This window comes from Dermacentor albipictus, chromosome 3, assembly GCF_038994185.2.
Source record: "Dermacentor albipictus isolate Rhodes 1998 colony chromosome 3, USDA_Dalb.pri_finalv2, whole genome shotgun sequence".
Taxonomy (NCBI): Eukaryota; Metazoa; Arthropoda; class Arachnida; order Ixodida; family Ixodidae; genus Dermacentor; species Dermacentor albipictus.
In genome coordinates, this window is record NC_091823.1 from 6,506,688 (window position 1) to 6,523,216 (window position 16,529).

At 46.7% G+C, this 16,529-nt stretch overlaps 2 protein-coding genes across 5 annotated transcripts in view; one reads left to right on the plus strand and one right to left on the minus strand.

The window, feature by feature from the left end:
- The window catches only part of LOC135920194 (glutamate receptor 3-like), a 52,044-nt gene extending 46,091 nt beyond the window's left edge, over window positions 1–5,953 (minus strand). For both annotated transcript variants that reach the window (XM_065454354.2, XM_065454353.2), the window contains exon 1: window positions 4,962–5,953. In XM_065454354.2, the coding sequence (XP_065310426.2) occupies window positions 4,962–5,073 (112 nt within the window). In that variant the 5' untranslated portion in view covers window positions 5,074–5,953. The remainder of the gene's footprint in view (window positions 1–4,961) is intronic.
- The window catches only part of LOC139057194 (glutamate receptor 1-like), a 235,920-nt gene that overhangs the window by 175,809 nt on the left and 43,582 nt on the right, over window positions 1–16,529 (plus strand). The gene's annotated exons all lie outside the window — the stretch shown is intronic.

A 16,529-nucleotide genomic window follows, 5' to 3' on the forward strand; every position in this document is an offset into this window, starting at 1 on the left:
AAAAATTTTTCCTTCATGATTTTCTGTGGCCCTTAGCTTCTATTTGTAATTTACTGACATTTGCCTGGCATTATTTCAGGAAGTTTCCTTTGTTGATTACCTGCCATTGAACCGCGTACTTCTGTCAAATGCGTGAAATTAACTAAGCCCATTCGAAATCCAAAAGTACAGTCGACCAAAAAAGTTTACGGACCAAGAGATCTGACAAGAAGCTGAATATCTCCTCGGTCTCAAAACACAGCCTGTTATTCCCATTTTCAGTCTTTTGTGGCATATGCGAACAACATTGTGATGCACAATTTTACTGGCTGCTTTGAAAGGCTTGTTGTATATTCTGAATTTTCTGAGACCCCGTGGTCCGTAAACTTTTTTGGTCGACTGTACATCAGTGCGCTTGCGTTGATATATTGTACCGAAACGCGCTACTGAGCCGCAGGAACAAACGGAAAGGACGCACATGACACCTGAACACGTGTCCAACCAACGAGCCTCAATCAGCAGTAAAACTGGTGGTATAAATTACGAGTTTTCAGAAGGTACCCAAGCGTATACTCATCTGTGATTCTGTTGCCTAACTTCACACATTCACTGCGGAATGGTGCACCAGACGGTGGTTAGCAGTTGGCTTAGGTTTCACCTTACAGGCTCATTGCGCGAACATCACTTTGTTGTAACCTTCAGCAATTCATATTTATTGTGCCCCCCAAATTTATTGTACCCTTTCCCTTAACCTCTTTATCGCGTCCTCATTGATTGCGAACACTACACCAGTGAAACGCAGCTCCTAAAGTGTACCTACTTATTCTGTAGCTTAAGTACCTTCTGTGCTATTGTACAACGCTATATCTCTTTACACCTTCTGTCACCAGCTCTTGGTTTTAAAACGTATCCAACTGAGGACATTTGTAGTTATTTGAAAAAAATCCCAGGTGTCCTTGGATATCTTCTAAGAGACGCGAAGGCACAAACCTTGTAAAGCCTACTGTAATTCACCTTAATCCACCTTAATCAACTTTAATCTATCTTAATCAACCTTAGTCCACGTTAAACCACCTTAGTCCAACTTATTCGACCTAAATGCGCCATAATCTTTCCTAATCTACCTTAGTAACCTTAATCCACCTTAATCCACCATTATCCTTTCTAACACACCTTAATCCACCTAATCGACTATAATCTCTCCTAATTCTCAGCAATCCACCTTGATACGATCACTAATCAATAATTACTTAACTTTGGTAATAAATAATCATCGCTTGTGCAGGGCCGGGCATACTTTGGTTCACTTCTGGCTTTCCTTGGGTCACGTGGTATTTTATGTACCTCACAACGAGACCATGAAACAGAGATCTAAGGCTTTCGTCTTAAAATGAGCGTTTCCCTGAAGAACCCCACAAAACATCCGAATGCAGCGGTTTACTAACACAGGCACAACACAGATGAACACACGGACAGCGCTGTAGGGGCTGATATATTGTAAAGTGATGCCCTCGTAGAGATCGCAGACACCATGAGTAACTGTCCGTGTTCGAAGTGTTTTCACTTCCTTCCGTATTTGCTCGCCGCCCTATGTTACCTACCAATGAATATTATTACCTACCAATGAGTCAATATTGTTCGCACACAGGCATCCCTCAAGTGTCCAGCTCGTCTACGTTTCCGTTTTTACCTATAATAGCGAACTTCTAGATTCAGCTGATTCCTACCCAAAGCTTGTCGCGGACGGTTATGCTTGTCGCAACGAAATCTCTAGATCACCTCGACTCGCAAAAACACCGCAGAGGCTGCGTACCATATGAGAAGTATTTTTGCTTTTCTCGGTCTGTCGTAAAACCTTCTGTTCAGTGCTACGTGAATTGGTCGTAAAATTCTTCCACTCTCGGCTTTCTTCTGCAGCCTGCCAATACAGTAGATTACAGCGAGTAACGTTTCTCATGCCATACGTTTACTTATGACAGACTGCACGTCGTTTTGAAACAGCACGAGAATTACGTGCCTTGATTAACTGCGGGATGAGAGAACGCGTCACGCGGCCCATATGACAGCTTCTTTCTGTCACGTACTCCCCCCATGTCGATGGAACAAGAAATTAAGTGAATTGAATTGATTACCAAAGCATTTCATATGCGAGAGGTGTATATGATTGGACGACTATCGTTTGTGAAACAGTGCGATCGCGAGAGCGGTGACAGAAAAGCTATTTTCAAGAAGCCAACCAACTACGGAGCAAATGTGTTATTTTGGAAAAAGTTTTGAGAATCAGGGTCGACGTTGACAAAGCTCTTATTGTGCAGGGACCATTTCTTGTTGACTGGGATTTCCGCTGTCATGGCCAAGGATTTCTTGGCCAAAACAATTTCCAGTGATAATCTCCCGAAGCGAAGAGCATTGTGAATCCCTTCCAAGATTCTGCGTAATTTTGTTTTCATAACAGAGCCTCGTAATTGGCGACTGCTGAAGAAGGAAGAATGACTAGGTGATAGCGAAACATCGATGAGATACAAGATACCCTTAGGAAACGGAATCTTATGACTAGACGCCAGGTTGCGCACGCGCGAGCCCTGTGTGACCTTCGACTAGGGTGGCGCGGTCTTTGAACCCGCACGCGCCGCCGTTCGATTCCTTCACTCTCTTTGAGGGGAGCACGCGCATCGTCCTGCAGGGCAGCAGTGCTGAACGCGGTTCAGCCGAGCAATTTGTGAGCTACGATGGTTAGCTAAAACAGGGCCGACCAATCGAGATATCAAATGCATGATTAGCTGAAAAAAAAAGATTTGGCGACTAGAAGTATGCTTCATTACGCCTCAATTGCCGATTAGCCTGCCCACCATCACCAAGTGTTACCGACAGGCACGAGTAGCCAGAGCCTGTCTTCCTATAGCGTACGAAGCAGTGTTGGTAACTTACCGAAAAAGTCACTAAATTTAGCTAGCTTTTAGTCAGCCTAGTGGCCCTTTTGCCCCTTGGAGTCTTAGAGGTTTTTTAGTGATGTAAGTAGAGTGTAACTTGCCCTGATAGGATTCATCATAGGACATTGGTTGAGTCGAACGCCTCGCCTTCATTTTATGCCATGGGGATGTACGCGCTTGCATGCGTCGCTATTTCTAAAGGCACGCCGAAGAGCGCTATAATCTCGGTGCATGAAAGTTGCTTCTCTAAGTAATGCAATATCTTGAAAAAATCGTTAGACCACTGACTCGATATTGCAGGAGGTAAAACTAAGTTTAAAAATATAAGGACAACGTTGAGAAAAAGAAGTTTTTTTTTATCATTATCGCTTACAGACATTTCGCTAAATATGGAATGCTTGCATGTTTTGGGCTGTGACCTGGTGGTATTGTCCAAAATACTGCTAGCAAAAGTGACCTGAATGGCCTTTTTGTATCCTCAAACGAATTCAAAAAGCAGTTCAGCAGAAGAAGCACCAGCAACAGTGAATGTATCAGTAGTGAGGGCGGGGTGCCATTTGGGAGAAGATTTAAAAATGAAAATCTTGTTAAATACTGCTCCTGAGCTTTCTGGCGATTGCGTCGGCATGGTAAACTTACGGAGCAATACTTCACAACAAATGTTCAATATTCGAGAAGTTTGTCACCGTAGGCAGTGCACTAGGCTGTTCACTTGTATAGGGTACCCCAGCTAACGTTAACCAATCTGTTAAAAATGATTAGAAGCACACGGTAGAAGATACGATTTTAAGATCAACTGTGTTCGGCTGTCAGAATGCCGACGACCGAGCGCCGTAAGACTTACAATTGTATCTTGCACCGTATATAAAAAAAATGAAATATTTTCCTCTCGTTAACAGCTTTGCTAACGTTAGCCGAGGCACACGGTATACTTGCACAGGCGGAAAATATCAGGTTGTGTGCAGAGGCAGTGGAAACGTTATGCTCTTTCTAAGTCGTCGTTCGTGAGCTTTTTACGCTGGCTATACTTCAATGATCAATTTCCTCGCTTTACAGAGTAGGCTCACTGGGGCTTCATCGACAGATCCCGCCAGTGCACGGGATGGCCGAACACGTAAAGAATGGTGGCCGCGGGTATTGCAGCCGAATGAGGGTGAATGGATTACCCGAACACAGCAGTTTCTGCACGTGGCGTTATTTGTGCTGCTCATATGATTCGCATTATGGCAGGCATACCTAAAGGCTAAGGATTGCATCCTCAGTTTAGAGGGCTGCGGATGGGGTATACTCGTCAAAATATACTTTGCTGTATTCTTTTTTTCCTTCTTCCTTTTTGGTGCTTTATCACGTCGTATACGGGCTATGAGAGACGTGGAAGGTCCAAGTTAATTTTGATTAGCTGAGGCTCTGTAACATACACCAAAGGCGCTGCGCGCCTTTGCAGCCTTTCTCCGTCGGAATGCCACTGCCATGCAGCCTGCAGCCTCGCGCTGAAGTAGCCAGTGAGTTAACGCGGCTGGTTCTACCTTGTTTCCGCTACGTGACACGACTCACGAGGTGAGCTTTTGATGTGAGGAAGTTTGTGAATTAAGTTCCACCACCAAAAGAAACGGTGGCACGTCTTTAAAGTTTTGTAACAAGTAAACAACGCTCAAACAACAATATAGCTGAATTGAGAGAATACACGTACATAAGTACATTTCGGCGTTTAACAGTAACAGGAGCTATAATCTATCCCGCTTTCCTCGGTTATAGGACGGCAACAAGGCAACTGAGTCCTTGGCTATGATGCATGCACATTTGGATTACACTGGCGGACGTGTGGTGCTTTGTAGCAATCGTGAATGGGAATATTGTGGAACTGAGGTGAATTTCCTGAACGAAAGGCATCCGCGTTATCCTCTCCTCTTATGGTACATGCGTTCTATGTCGCATTTTAGTGCTGGCATCCATAGAGATTGAGATGCAGCACACGGCTTCGCCAGATGATACTTGAACTTCCGGCCACGTACTTTGCACGCTTACTCAAGCTCGATTTTGCGGCTGTCTTACCTATCTTCAGCGCATCAGAAGCCTGGTGCTGAAGGTGGAGAGCCAGCAGGAAGAGCGGCGCCCAGGAAGAGGCCGACCGATGGCATGCTCGCAGCACGCAGCGCCAACCCATGGCCTCTGCGAGCGTACAGGTGCTCCCACAGGGAAACGTGAGCGACGAGCTCTCCGAAAGCGTTCTCTTCGCTGCACCGAACACACGCACACACACAAGCACGGCTCGCTTCTCTCAGGAAGACGACGAAGAGCACACCTGGATGACCGCCGTCACCGCGCAGCCATCGGCCGCTGGCTTTGCGTTTCTTCTCCCATGTTCGACGAGCGCCAGGCACAGCGATCACCAAAGCCACAGCGGCACTCCTCCGTGTTCCTCCTCTCGCTCTCCGCTATCCTTCTTGTTTTTTTTTCTTCCTCCGACGCTTCACGCAGAAGATCGACGACTGCTCTCGACAACAAGAGGAAGAGCCCGCGATTCGCGTCCGCGCAAACCGCACGAGGACGCCTCCACAGCGGCCGGTATCCCAGAAGAGCTCTGCGTGACGGGAAACCCGCTCAGTGGCGTCCGCCGCGGCGAACTGGGGAGACGACGGCCGCCATTACGAGCGCCTGTTCGTGGGTGTGGTCGGAGGAGGAGGGCGAGCAGCGGGAGAGCTCCCCAAAGGCGCGCGGAGAGGAGGGAGCGTCCCCAGCAATATGGCGCCGGCAGCCTGGCGCGGCGGCGAAGCTCTCCAACGAGCCGCACTCGCGCAGCGGCTGCCAGCGGTCTGCCGCCGCCCGAGCCATCGCGCGGCTCCACAAGCGCTTCGCAGGCGCGAAAGGCGTTCGCTGCACGGCATGCGCTGCGCCTTTAACGCTTTCCCTACGTTGCTCCTTTCCGTTGGCGCGTATGATGCATGCCCTCCTGGCTATCTCCCTGTCGGCAGGCGCATGATGCCCTCTTTTCTTATCGGCTGCTCAAAAAACAGCCGCTGCATAAAGCTCTCCCGGCCACAGGAGTCACGTCCGCTGTCCGAGCGAGCGTGTTCTCTCCTGCGCGCTAACTGTACTGTTTTTATTCGTCCCCGCTGCGCCATTTGCCCGATATCTATTCAGCAGTCGTTTGCGGCGAGTGGGCGATGATGCTATCCGATGTGCCTTTATGCTGTTCTTTTGCTTTGCGCGTATTATCATATTTTACGCTGTTGAACCATTGCTTTCCTTTGTCAACACCTCCTAGAAACAGGTGTATTCCATTTCTTTGTGACAATTTATGGCCCTGGAAAAAGTGCTTTGTACCTAACGTGCAAAAAATGCGGTCTCTATGCGGTATCTATTCGTGTCGGTACTTCACAAGATAATCTTGAATGCCCACAGAAATATACTGCAATAGAAAACAGCGCTGCCATAGAGTAGTGCACGCAACAACATTATCTCGGTGCCGAAGCCACAAATTGGAGACTTTAATTCGTGGTTTTTGTGCTACCAAGAGCTTCCAAACTTTTAGCTGTTGGCTATGTAGCTAAGCAGGAGCAGTGATCACAATATTAAATTACCTGTCTGCGCGTAAGCCATATTTTGCCAAATGCTTAGCTATAGGCAAACAGACTTGATATGGGACTACAAGGACGCTGCTGAAACTTCCAGGGTATCGACAAGAGGTACATTTGTTTGGATCTCAAGCTCTCGCATTTGATTTGTGCTTATTAAAAGAAGGCAGCGAAAATTCTTTCAAATAGCTAGGAAGATTGATTGCGCAATACGGAGCAGACAACTGGATCATCTCAAGCTAATAAAGAAACACATCACATCGTAGAAAAAAGAAACATAAATTACACCTAAAATAGCTGCAACCTACAGAAATCAGCATTGGTGCCCAATGTGCTTGAAATGTACACTGTTGAAATGTAGAATAATCTGTGAATGACTACGCATACACACCCATACTTCGGTCGCACATTTTCCTTACCTACACATTACAAGACCTGGGACCATGGTCGGCACTTTTTCTTTATAGCATTCGTGTTGTGCGCTCCCATTCATTCATACCATTAATTCATGCTGAGAATATGACTTTTGGAACACAAGTACACATAAGTGCTCCGTCAGTGCAAAACTGCCAGTTGCTTTCCCTGTGCACCTAATATCTAGCCTTTCAGCATCACTTTGACTTATCTCTACTCAAGTTGACACTTGATTTTTAAGCAAACCACGAGTTTCTTATTCAGGGGCCATAGTTACTACCTAGTACACTCTTCGCACTACCAAATACTTGTCGGGCCGCCATAGTTATCCATGTTTCATTTTATGGAAGCGTTTCTCTTGCCTTTCCCTCTGAGTACGTGTTCATGTTTTGCGACGTGATCATTCGCCTCTTCGGAATTTCATTGGAGCGCCGCCTCCCGACCTTAGGGGTTACTGTGCTTTAGTGACAGCTTATGACAATTCCTGAGCCGAAATTTCGTAACCAAGTGCTCGCGGTGTCCCCATTAAAATGCTCTGCAATGATGGTATGTTTTTAAAGCGACTCTTCGTCGAAGGAATGACCGACGACTGTCGGTGTCCAGTCGATGCTCGAGAGGGGGCGCCTTGCCTCACTTGCTGGATTTTCTAGGCACGTTTGTGAAGCCGCGATTTAAGTACGGTTCTCTTAGGAAATATATTTACAATAATTGGTATAACGTGAGCGCTGATAGTTTCAAGGGCTCTTATATTTGTCTTTCTATTTAGTTGTCAGAGGATGTTCCTTCTGTTAAACATGCAAATACTTCAGTAAGCACAGAATTGAACGATTTTCAAAAGCTAGCTGCTTGGCGATATTAAAATTGACTTGCAATTTTATAATCAACAGCAACACTTATTACAACGAGCGCAATAGTAATATAGTGACATCGCTTATTTAATTATATGTTTAAAAATGACCCGAGGTCTTCTTGATTGCGCCGAAGCTACCCAAAAATTTGTAGCAGGCCACGGATATTTCTTCAGGTAGTCTATGCTTTAAACATGAGCACAATCGACATGGAAGCGATTAGAATAAGGGAATTCATGCCAGACAGCCCTGCATTTGTACGTTACTTGGTGCTATGTGTACATTCTGAGTGCGTATTCACGTGAACGTGTTCACAGCTTCACTGCTTTTGGGGTGGAACAGGCAATACTTGCAGCAAACGTAAAGCTCACGTAATTTGGGCGTTTAGCTGCTACAGGTTCACCTCTTACGCTGCACTCTGAAATAACGCTCGCAGGAAAGCAACAAACTGTACACGCTGTCTAGCGGCGTTTCTTGCTTGTGCTCAGAGACAGTGCGATTCGCTTTGTAAGCACCGGTTGTGTGAATATGTGTAGCGTTTCTTTCGGTTTCCCGTAGCGCAACTAGCTTTCAAGATTAGAAAATTGAACAGCACAGAACAAGATAAGCGACCTAGCGTTAATTCATTTCTCAGCGCAAGAATCTACCGTCTCACGGCTTCCATTTCTCTTCCTCCTTAAAGCATAAGTTTAAGCCATGAAAACGCGATCGAAGGTTTGCTCGTTTTACTGGGACCTGGCAACGTTCAGCGCAACAAATATGCTTGCAGAATTCGAGGATGTCGCACTCTTTGCGCCCCACACGCCTGCTGTGGGAAGAAAATAGCTGCGCTCTTTGCGCGTGCATTTCTCTCGATGTATCTGCACATTGCGCGCGAAGTCATAACGTGTATAGCCAATCAAAGGCAAAACCCGATCAGCTACTGAATATGTGCGGCCGTATGTCTTCATCGGTCATCGCATGCGTAATGCGGAATGAGCAGAATTTCTTGATACACTGCTGTCAAGGTGAGCCGACCACAGTCGATACCTGCAACGCCCCGCGAATCCGGTTAGACAGCGGATGCTAGCTCCACAATGCGGCGCTGTGTTAGCAAGATAGACCTAAGGAACATAGGCCCTATAACGTAAAGCTATTCCAAACTTTTCTATTCCAATTCTGCAATCAGCCCTCGACGATTGTTTAAAAAAATTTCGGGCCAACCCCCCCCCCCCCCCCCCCCCCCGCGTCCGTCTGTCACGCAACGTCACGAAAACCGCGGGAATGCCCCATCTGATACGTGCACACTGAACGAAAGAGAAATAATAATTGCTGATTGGACACCTTTTTAGCCATTAGCGAAAAAGGCGTCGTTTGGCCAATTGCTATCGGTCAAACGTTTTCGGGCTGCGCCCACTTCGCCTATATGTCATGTTAATCACCGCGTTAAAGGGACGTATACATGTCAAAGAAGCACTAATATTCTGAACAAAACAGATTTTTTTTTGAATAGCCGAAGACTGCCCAGTTCCGAAAGGAAGAGAAGGCTACCCACCGATAACTCGGCACTGGCTACTCAGAGCTGCCGGGGAGCATGGATTTATTTGCGTAAACGTTTTGAGTGGCTGTATAATGTTGTCTGGACCTTTCGGCATGTATACGACATCGCTCCGCCAACTATTCTTTGCTGAGGACCCGTTTTAGTGGCCTCTTTAACCTTCCGTTGCACGCCGCCGCGATTTACGACCAGCCACCGCGAGCTAAGTCCACAAATCGCAAACGCCGGTCCCACCCTCCTCATCGGGTTATCTATTTTCACTGTGCTGGCTCAGCCCCATCGAAACCCTCTCCATTTGAGCGTGATCCTTGCCTCTTGTCAGCCAATTAGATAAGAAAAACTGCTCAATATAGGCAATGCTATTCGCTTTGAAACCAAAAAAGGCGACATCCTATAAACGAGAGGCGCGCTTGATTGAGCTTTTCAAGCAACGCTGCGGGTTACCACCGGTTGGTTGCGTCAATTTGACCTCAGGAGGTTAGAATAAAAACAGATTGGAATAGTTCTACGTTGTAGGGCCCCACTTGCATGCAAGCTGGCACACGCGCATGCTTGTTTTCGTGTGCCGATTCGCTCAATGGGCATCGGTTGCCCTCCTGCCCGACCAACGCGTTCTTTGCGGGCCCCACAGAATACAGCGATGGAAAGTGAAGGCGTTGCGTTTCCGATCGATACCACAAAGCGGTGTCGCTGCGCGCGCTCCGTCAGCGGGACGAAAAAGTCGAGCGCCGGGCTTCGGCGGACGAGACTTGCGCTTTCTCCACGAACGCCCTCGTGGTCCGCACGGTGTACGCTTGTATTGCGAAGCATTCTTCGCCTCATCCCTTGCAGTAGTTGGCTGGGTTACTGTCTCGCCTCGTGTTGGACCTCTTAAATGAAAAGAAATGCGTGGCCGACGATGGGACGGAACCTCTTACTTCCACCGTAGCAGCCCGAGGCTCTACTCATTTGAAGTAAGTAAAGGCAAGGCGCAGAAGACCAGGACTTAGGAAGAAGAACACAAACGACAAGGCGGGCGCGACTCGAGACTGGCAAGCTGAGACGGCGATCAAGTTGACGCACAAAATGGCAGGATCGGTGCGAAAGCTTTCGCACTTAAGAATGTCATGACAGTTGTACTGGCTCGTAGCACTGAACCACAAAACAAGACAGTCATCGTGTAATCGCTACACGACAAACACACTCAGCGGCAAGAAGACTGTTGGCGCACTCGTTTCCACACACATACAGGATGTTGTTTAGTTGCCGTGAGGGTCGCACGTTTCAGCGACGTTATGTCGAAACTTTTCGGTCCAAGCGACTGTCAGTCTTCTTTTTTACACGAATTATTCGTTCAAAGTAACCGCTATGTGTACGCAGCACACTTACAAGCAAAGGAATTCACAGAGCAAACGGGATTAAGCGCAAGCAATCGCCAAGGCTCGCGCGGTAATTGAGCGCAAACGAAAGAAAGGTAAACATGTGGAATCGAGGTGATCAAGCCCTCATTCCGCTCTTTTGAGCTTTTTTTTCTTGCAGCGCTCATTTGAAATTAAAGGACTAGATTTAGCAGTTCGGGTCCTTCTTTCGTTTTTCACCACAGTCAGGCACCAGTAGCGTTTTATTTCCGCGCGTGTGCAGATATTTTTTCACCTCACGAATGCCGCGGCGCCGCTGTTCAGCTTGGGCGCCGTCTGCTACAGGAACTTCCTAGGGGGCGCGCGCGGTAGATGTCGCTACCTTGTTATAGACCTTAGTTCGCCATCAAAACGTCCTCTAAACTTTGTGCTCGGATGGGGCTGCTTGCGTTATGTGACTCCCGATGCATGGGCGTTGCCGCGAAATCCAGCCCGAGTTCCCAATTTTCTCGGTGAAATGGCTTCTCGAGCATCAAAAAGGCGTGCTAGACAAAATCCAGAATGATTTCATGCGCCGGGAGTTGCTTTGGTCGGCGGTGCATGGACAGCAAGAAAAAATTTCGGGGGAGGGGGGAGGGGGGCTGAAGCCCCATAGGCCCCCCTGGCTACGCCCCTGCAGCTTATGGTTACAACGCAAAAACATCTGTCGCGTCAATCCACCAACCATGCAGGATGGGAGAGTAGACGCTGAGCAGACGACGCGGAGCGGATGAACACATTTTGAGGGTTGTTCAGCCTTCCTATTGGCTAAAATGTCCTGTAGCTTCCACAGTGCTGCGAAATATACTGAGATAGAGCTATTTGAGACGCTTGGCGCATACGCCACAGTGCCAGTTTCTCGCGTTCTTCCCTCGTGAGAGCTAGCGCTTCCAGACGCTGTGTTTGAGGGCACGGCTTTCGGTATCTGCCCAGATCTTCAGTCCTATCCTCGTAACAGCTAACGATACGTAGAAGCTATGCGAAATTGTGCCCCCTTCATGTGCTCCCTTCATTGTACGGCCATGTCGAACAGGCTCTAACGTTTCTTCGTTGGAATACAAATGTCAGCGGTGTTCTAATGAATACCACAACATCACGACACACGGACCTTTATAGGTAGGTACGGTTGTATGCAAGTAGCTGCAGATGACGTACCAATTTGGGTTTATGTCGCTTACGTCCGTCCAGTGCTCAATAACAGGCTTGTCCTAAGCTCGCACCGAACGGCCGGTGTAGAAGTTACGCCGCCGCCGTCATATGACCGTCTTCACCGCCGTCGTCTTGGTACTGCCGTCATATACGACGGCAGTATATTAGGATGACGACGTGTATACACACGTTTGTGCCACACACAGTATTATATCTACACAAACACGTTGGTCCGCCACAAACAGTATTATATCTACAGAAACACGTTGGTCCGTCTGGTAAGGCGTTGCGGCATCCTAAACCATAAGGGGTAGCCCCTACCAAAGGAGCTACCTGCCAAATTCTTTGCATAACATTCCCACAGTGCGCGGGATCTGCATATTTTGCATTGATGGCGCACCGGCCATCTGCAGCATGGCGGAGTAGAACGAAGCAAGGGCCCTATGCCGTAAAAATATTTCAATCCGTTTTGTAACAATGTCCTGACATCTAATTTACGTAATCGTCGATGCAAGCATCGCGCCGCGACCCGAATCAATGTTTGAACACCCAATTAAACGCTCTTCTCACTTGTAGTAGGTCACTTTCGGTTGCCTTCAGAAGAATAGCGTTGCCTACCTAGAAATGTTTTCTCTGCATAATTGGCTTACAAGAGGCGAGGAGTACACAAAAGGGGAGCGGGTAGGGCCGTGCTAGTGCAGTCGAAATAAATAACCGGAAGAGAAGGGTAGTACCTGCGTCAGCGATTATCCCGCTTCCCCTTGCTTAGCCTGTCATGGTTTGTCGAAAATTGAGGTTGCGTTTAACGGAAGGTTAAAGATGCCGGTAGAACGGCTCCTCAGCGAACAAGAGCTGGAAAGCGACGTCGTATACGTGCCAAAAAGCTCGACAACTTTATCCTGCCTCTCCATTTCTTTTAATATACGAAAATAAATCCATTCTCATCGGCAGCGCCGAGCATCCAGTGCCAGAGTGATCGGTGGGAAAACATAATCTATTATTTTCAGAACAGGGTAGTCTCCGCTGTTAAAAAAATATAAATAAATCAGTTTTGTTCGTCATATTAATGCTTCTTTACTGTGTACGCGTCACTTTCACGTTAGTTCTCGTGGTTCTGTGATGTCGGGTGACAGACAGGCGAAATGGCCTGAGCCCGAAACCATTTTCACCAATCGCGGAAGGCTAATCTTGAGAAAGGTGTAGAATCGAAAAAAAAATTGGTTTCTTTCGTTTGGTCTAATCGCGCATAATCAGTGCGTGCACGTCATATCAGATGGGAAGTTTTCGCGGCTGAGGCCACGTCGCTTAACAAACAGGAAATGTCGGGGTGGCCCGAAATATTCCTGACCCATCGTGGAGAGCTGATTGCAGAAATGGAATAGAAACAGTTTGGAATAGGTTTACGTTATAGCGCCCCAGATGCGTTCATGCTTGCACACACATTAGCAAATCTTCTTACGTATGCAAGCGTGAGTGGAAGTGGGTAACTTCCTGCATGTGTACGGCCTCTACTGCGCGTGCGCGCGCACGTACATGCCTACGCACGTTCACATATACGGTGTTTTTCTTTGAGAAAGAAGCACAATTCTAATCCTTGAGCTAGATTGATCGAAGAGGCGTACGCCTATTCTACGAGAAATGAAAATCCACAATTGGCTAATAAATAATATTTCTCTAATTAGCTTCTTGATAATTACTTTACGGCACATATTGCAATTTAAGAATTGAAGTTGGTGAGTTTGTGAGGCGCGTCAACTTGGAACGAATTGCATGGATAACTTGTATTTTATAATCATTCATTATAAGGTTTCAAAGCAAACATTCGGTACTCTGACTGATCACTCTTGTTCGCCAGCGCTAGCCCTGTGTTCTTTCCTTTTTGTACAGCCGTCATTTCCCGCGCTGATCCAAAGAATGCATCAATTCCAGCTCGCACAGCTTTCCACCTTTCTGCGACTCTTGTTGATGGAAAGCGAACTCGCCAAGCTTCCCCACTGCACGAGCATTTAGAAGCGGCTGCTCGTATCTGTAGAAGTACAGCGTGAGCTGAGAAGGAACGCCTAAAGGTTAGTTACTACACTAAAGTAAAATAAACTTATACGTATGTTGTATTTCCTTTCTGGATACAAAAGCACACTGCTTGTCGTGTTTTCCCCTTTTGGTTTCAGTGTTACACACGCGTATATGAAATAACAGCTCCTCGGACAGGTACGCCTTCAAATCAAATCTGATATACACTAGGAAGCTTAATACTCACTATGTGTTCTGCAAGTCCTACCTGTACATATAAGTTACAGCATGGGCCTAAGTTCGCTATCGATTTCTGCAGTTGTGCAACCGACTGCTGATATGAGCTTATGCAAGCTGTTTCAGAGGCACGGAACTTGCGACTATTGTGCAAAGAAAAAAACTGTGGGGCTTTCAGGCCGAGGATAGGGGCTACGATGTTGCTTGGGATATGTTTTCATATCACGGGCACTGTTTTCAAAACATATGTTACTGCCCCAGCAGAAGTTGATGTGTGACTGTAGGTTGAATAAGCATTTCTGTAAATTGCGGTTGTAGTCATTCAGACGTTAGCTTTATCGAAATTGCCTTCTTCTGCAGAAAAATGAAACAGGCACCACAACAACGTTACGATATGCACGCGGCTCACACTGAACATGGAAACTTTCGTCACAGAAGCGAGACAATGTATTGCGATTGATGTGTAATGCGGAAACTCGGAGCTATAGATGCAAATAGAGCAGGCCGCATCTCGGAGCATCCAAATAGAAAAAAAAGCTGTGTAGGCATGACTGGGCAAGGCTGTGGGGCCGACGCTGAGAATTCGTTGTAACATTTGGAAGAGGGACATGAAATTCGGATTGAGATGGCTGCCGTGCAGCAGTTCAGGTGTTCAGGAGGTGGCAACACACTCCATGCCCTTAGCAAGCGATATTTTGTATTTGAATTACCTGGCATCAGCAGAGCTTAGCTTCGACGACCAGCTGGGAAACATAAGAATGCCTCAAGGACAGAAAATTATCAAGGGAGACGAAGACGTATTTTCTGTAATTGGAGGCTTATTTTAATGCATTTATGTTTTTCAAAATGTTTAACGAAATCTTATATAACACTCTCGGCCCCTCCAGGAATGTTTAGACGTTGATACTCACTTCGCCTAAATTCATGTGTTTGCGCAATAGTGAAAGCTACGTAATATCTTGCCACGCAAAACACAGAGAAATGGAAATGCCTAGAGAAAGAACTTGTTCTTATTGTCTTGAGGAATGTTGCGAGGTTGACATTTGGGCGAGATAGTACGGTTACATGATAAGTGAAGGTTGGGCGAAACAAAAGTAGGAAAAGCGTAGACCAAGATTATTAAAAAAGAAAGAGAAGCAGGATCATGTTATGTTTGCTGAAAACTTCCGATATAAAGAAAAAATATAAGAAAAGTTTACTTCGGTAACGCAAAATGTCTTTTTGTTTGTGCTGACCACTATTTTTTTAGTTTAGTGTAGCCGTATTACTTCTGCATTGTGGAACTCACATTTTTCAGCTGCCCCGTTACAGTACACCCAGCAGGTTCCTCCTATGCGTAGCCATATCTCGGTCCCGCAACCGCAACTCCGGCTCCTCTCGAACTCATCGATGAAGGTGCACTGGTCTTCCTGGCCGATCAATGAGATGGCCATTGTCAAAGTAACATGGGGAAGTAAGCACTGTGATGCCCGTGGGAATATCGTTCAATGCACCATGGAAAGCTGGAATCGCTCAGTATCGAATGATGGATTTGTGACATTTATGCATGGACATCACTACACCAGTTGCATAGACGTATCACTGTGCCCTAATGACCTTGTTACCGATGCTGGGTGCACAACAGGCGCACAGACACGTGAAAGTGATCACATCCTAATTATTATATCACGATCCGCGATTAAAAAGTACTGCGAAACGAAGATACGTGAATATAACAAACTGGCAGCCCTTTCGTCAACAGTTGTCCATTCGAGTGGATTATGAAGCTGACCTAGAGAAACCCACATCAGTGATACACGAAGCAATGAAGATGTGTACGAAACATGTGCTCATTCCTGACGAGTAGACATCAGTTGATGGAGAATATCAACATTTCAGCGCTGTAAGAAGAGCAGAAAGAGCTTATCGCCGGAGTGGAATAATAGACGCGTATAGAAATTTGCAGCAAATCCACTCAGTCATGTGGATACGACTACGAAAATTAGAGAAAGAAAGATGTGAATTTTTCGATACGCTGCCTCCCCTGACACCAGTTCCACGAGTATGGTTTACTATTAGTGCATTAGGTGGCCTCATAGTCGATGAAAAATTTGTCCTGGTCCGGGACTCGAACCCCGGACCACCACCTTTCCGGGGCAGCCGCTCTACCATCTGAGTTAACCAGGAGCTTAGCAGATGGCAGGGCAAAGTCGAACTTGTCAACAACTCGAAGCAACTGAAACAACGAAACAACTGCGAGGCTTTTCTTTCGAGGAACCCGTATGGGTTTACTTTGTAGCAATTGCTACAATGGGGTGGACGTCTCATATTCCCTTTAATAATCACTTCTCTCCACCTTTCGGGTATCCGCAGAACTGTTTCGTCAATTGCTCAATGACTTGTGAAAAAAGGAGTATGTCCCTGACTCTTGAAAAATTGCACGTGTGATACCCATACTGAAGCCTGGCAAAAGCCCTATTTCTATTGAGTATTTT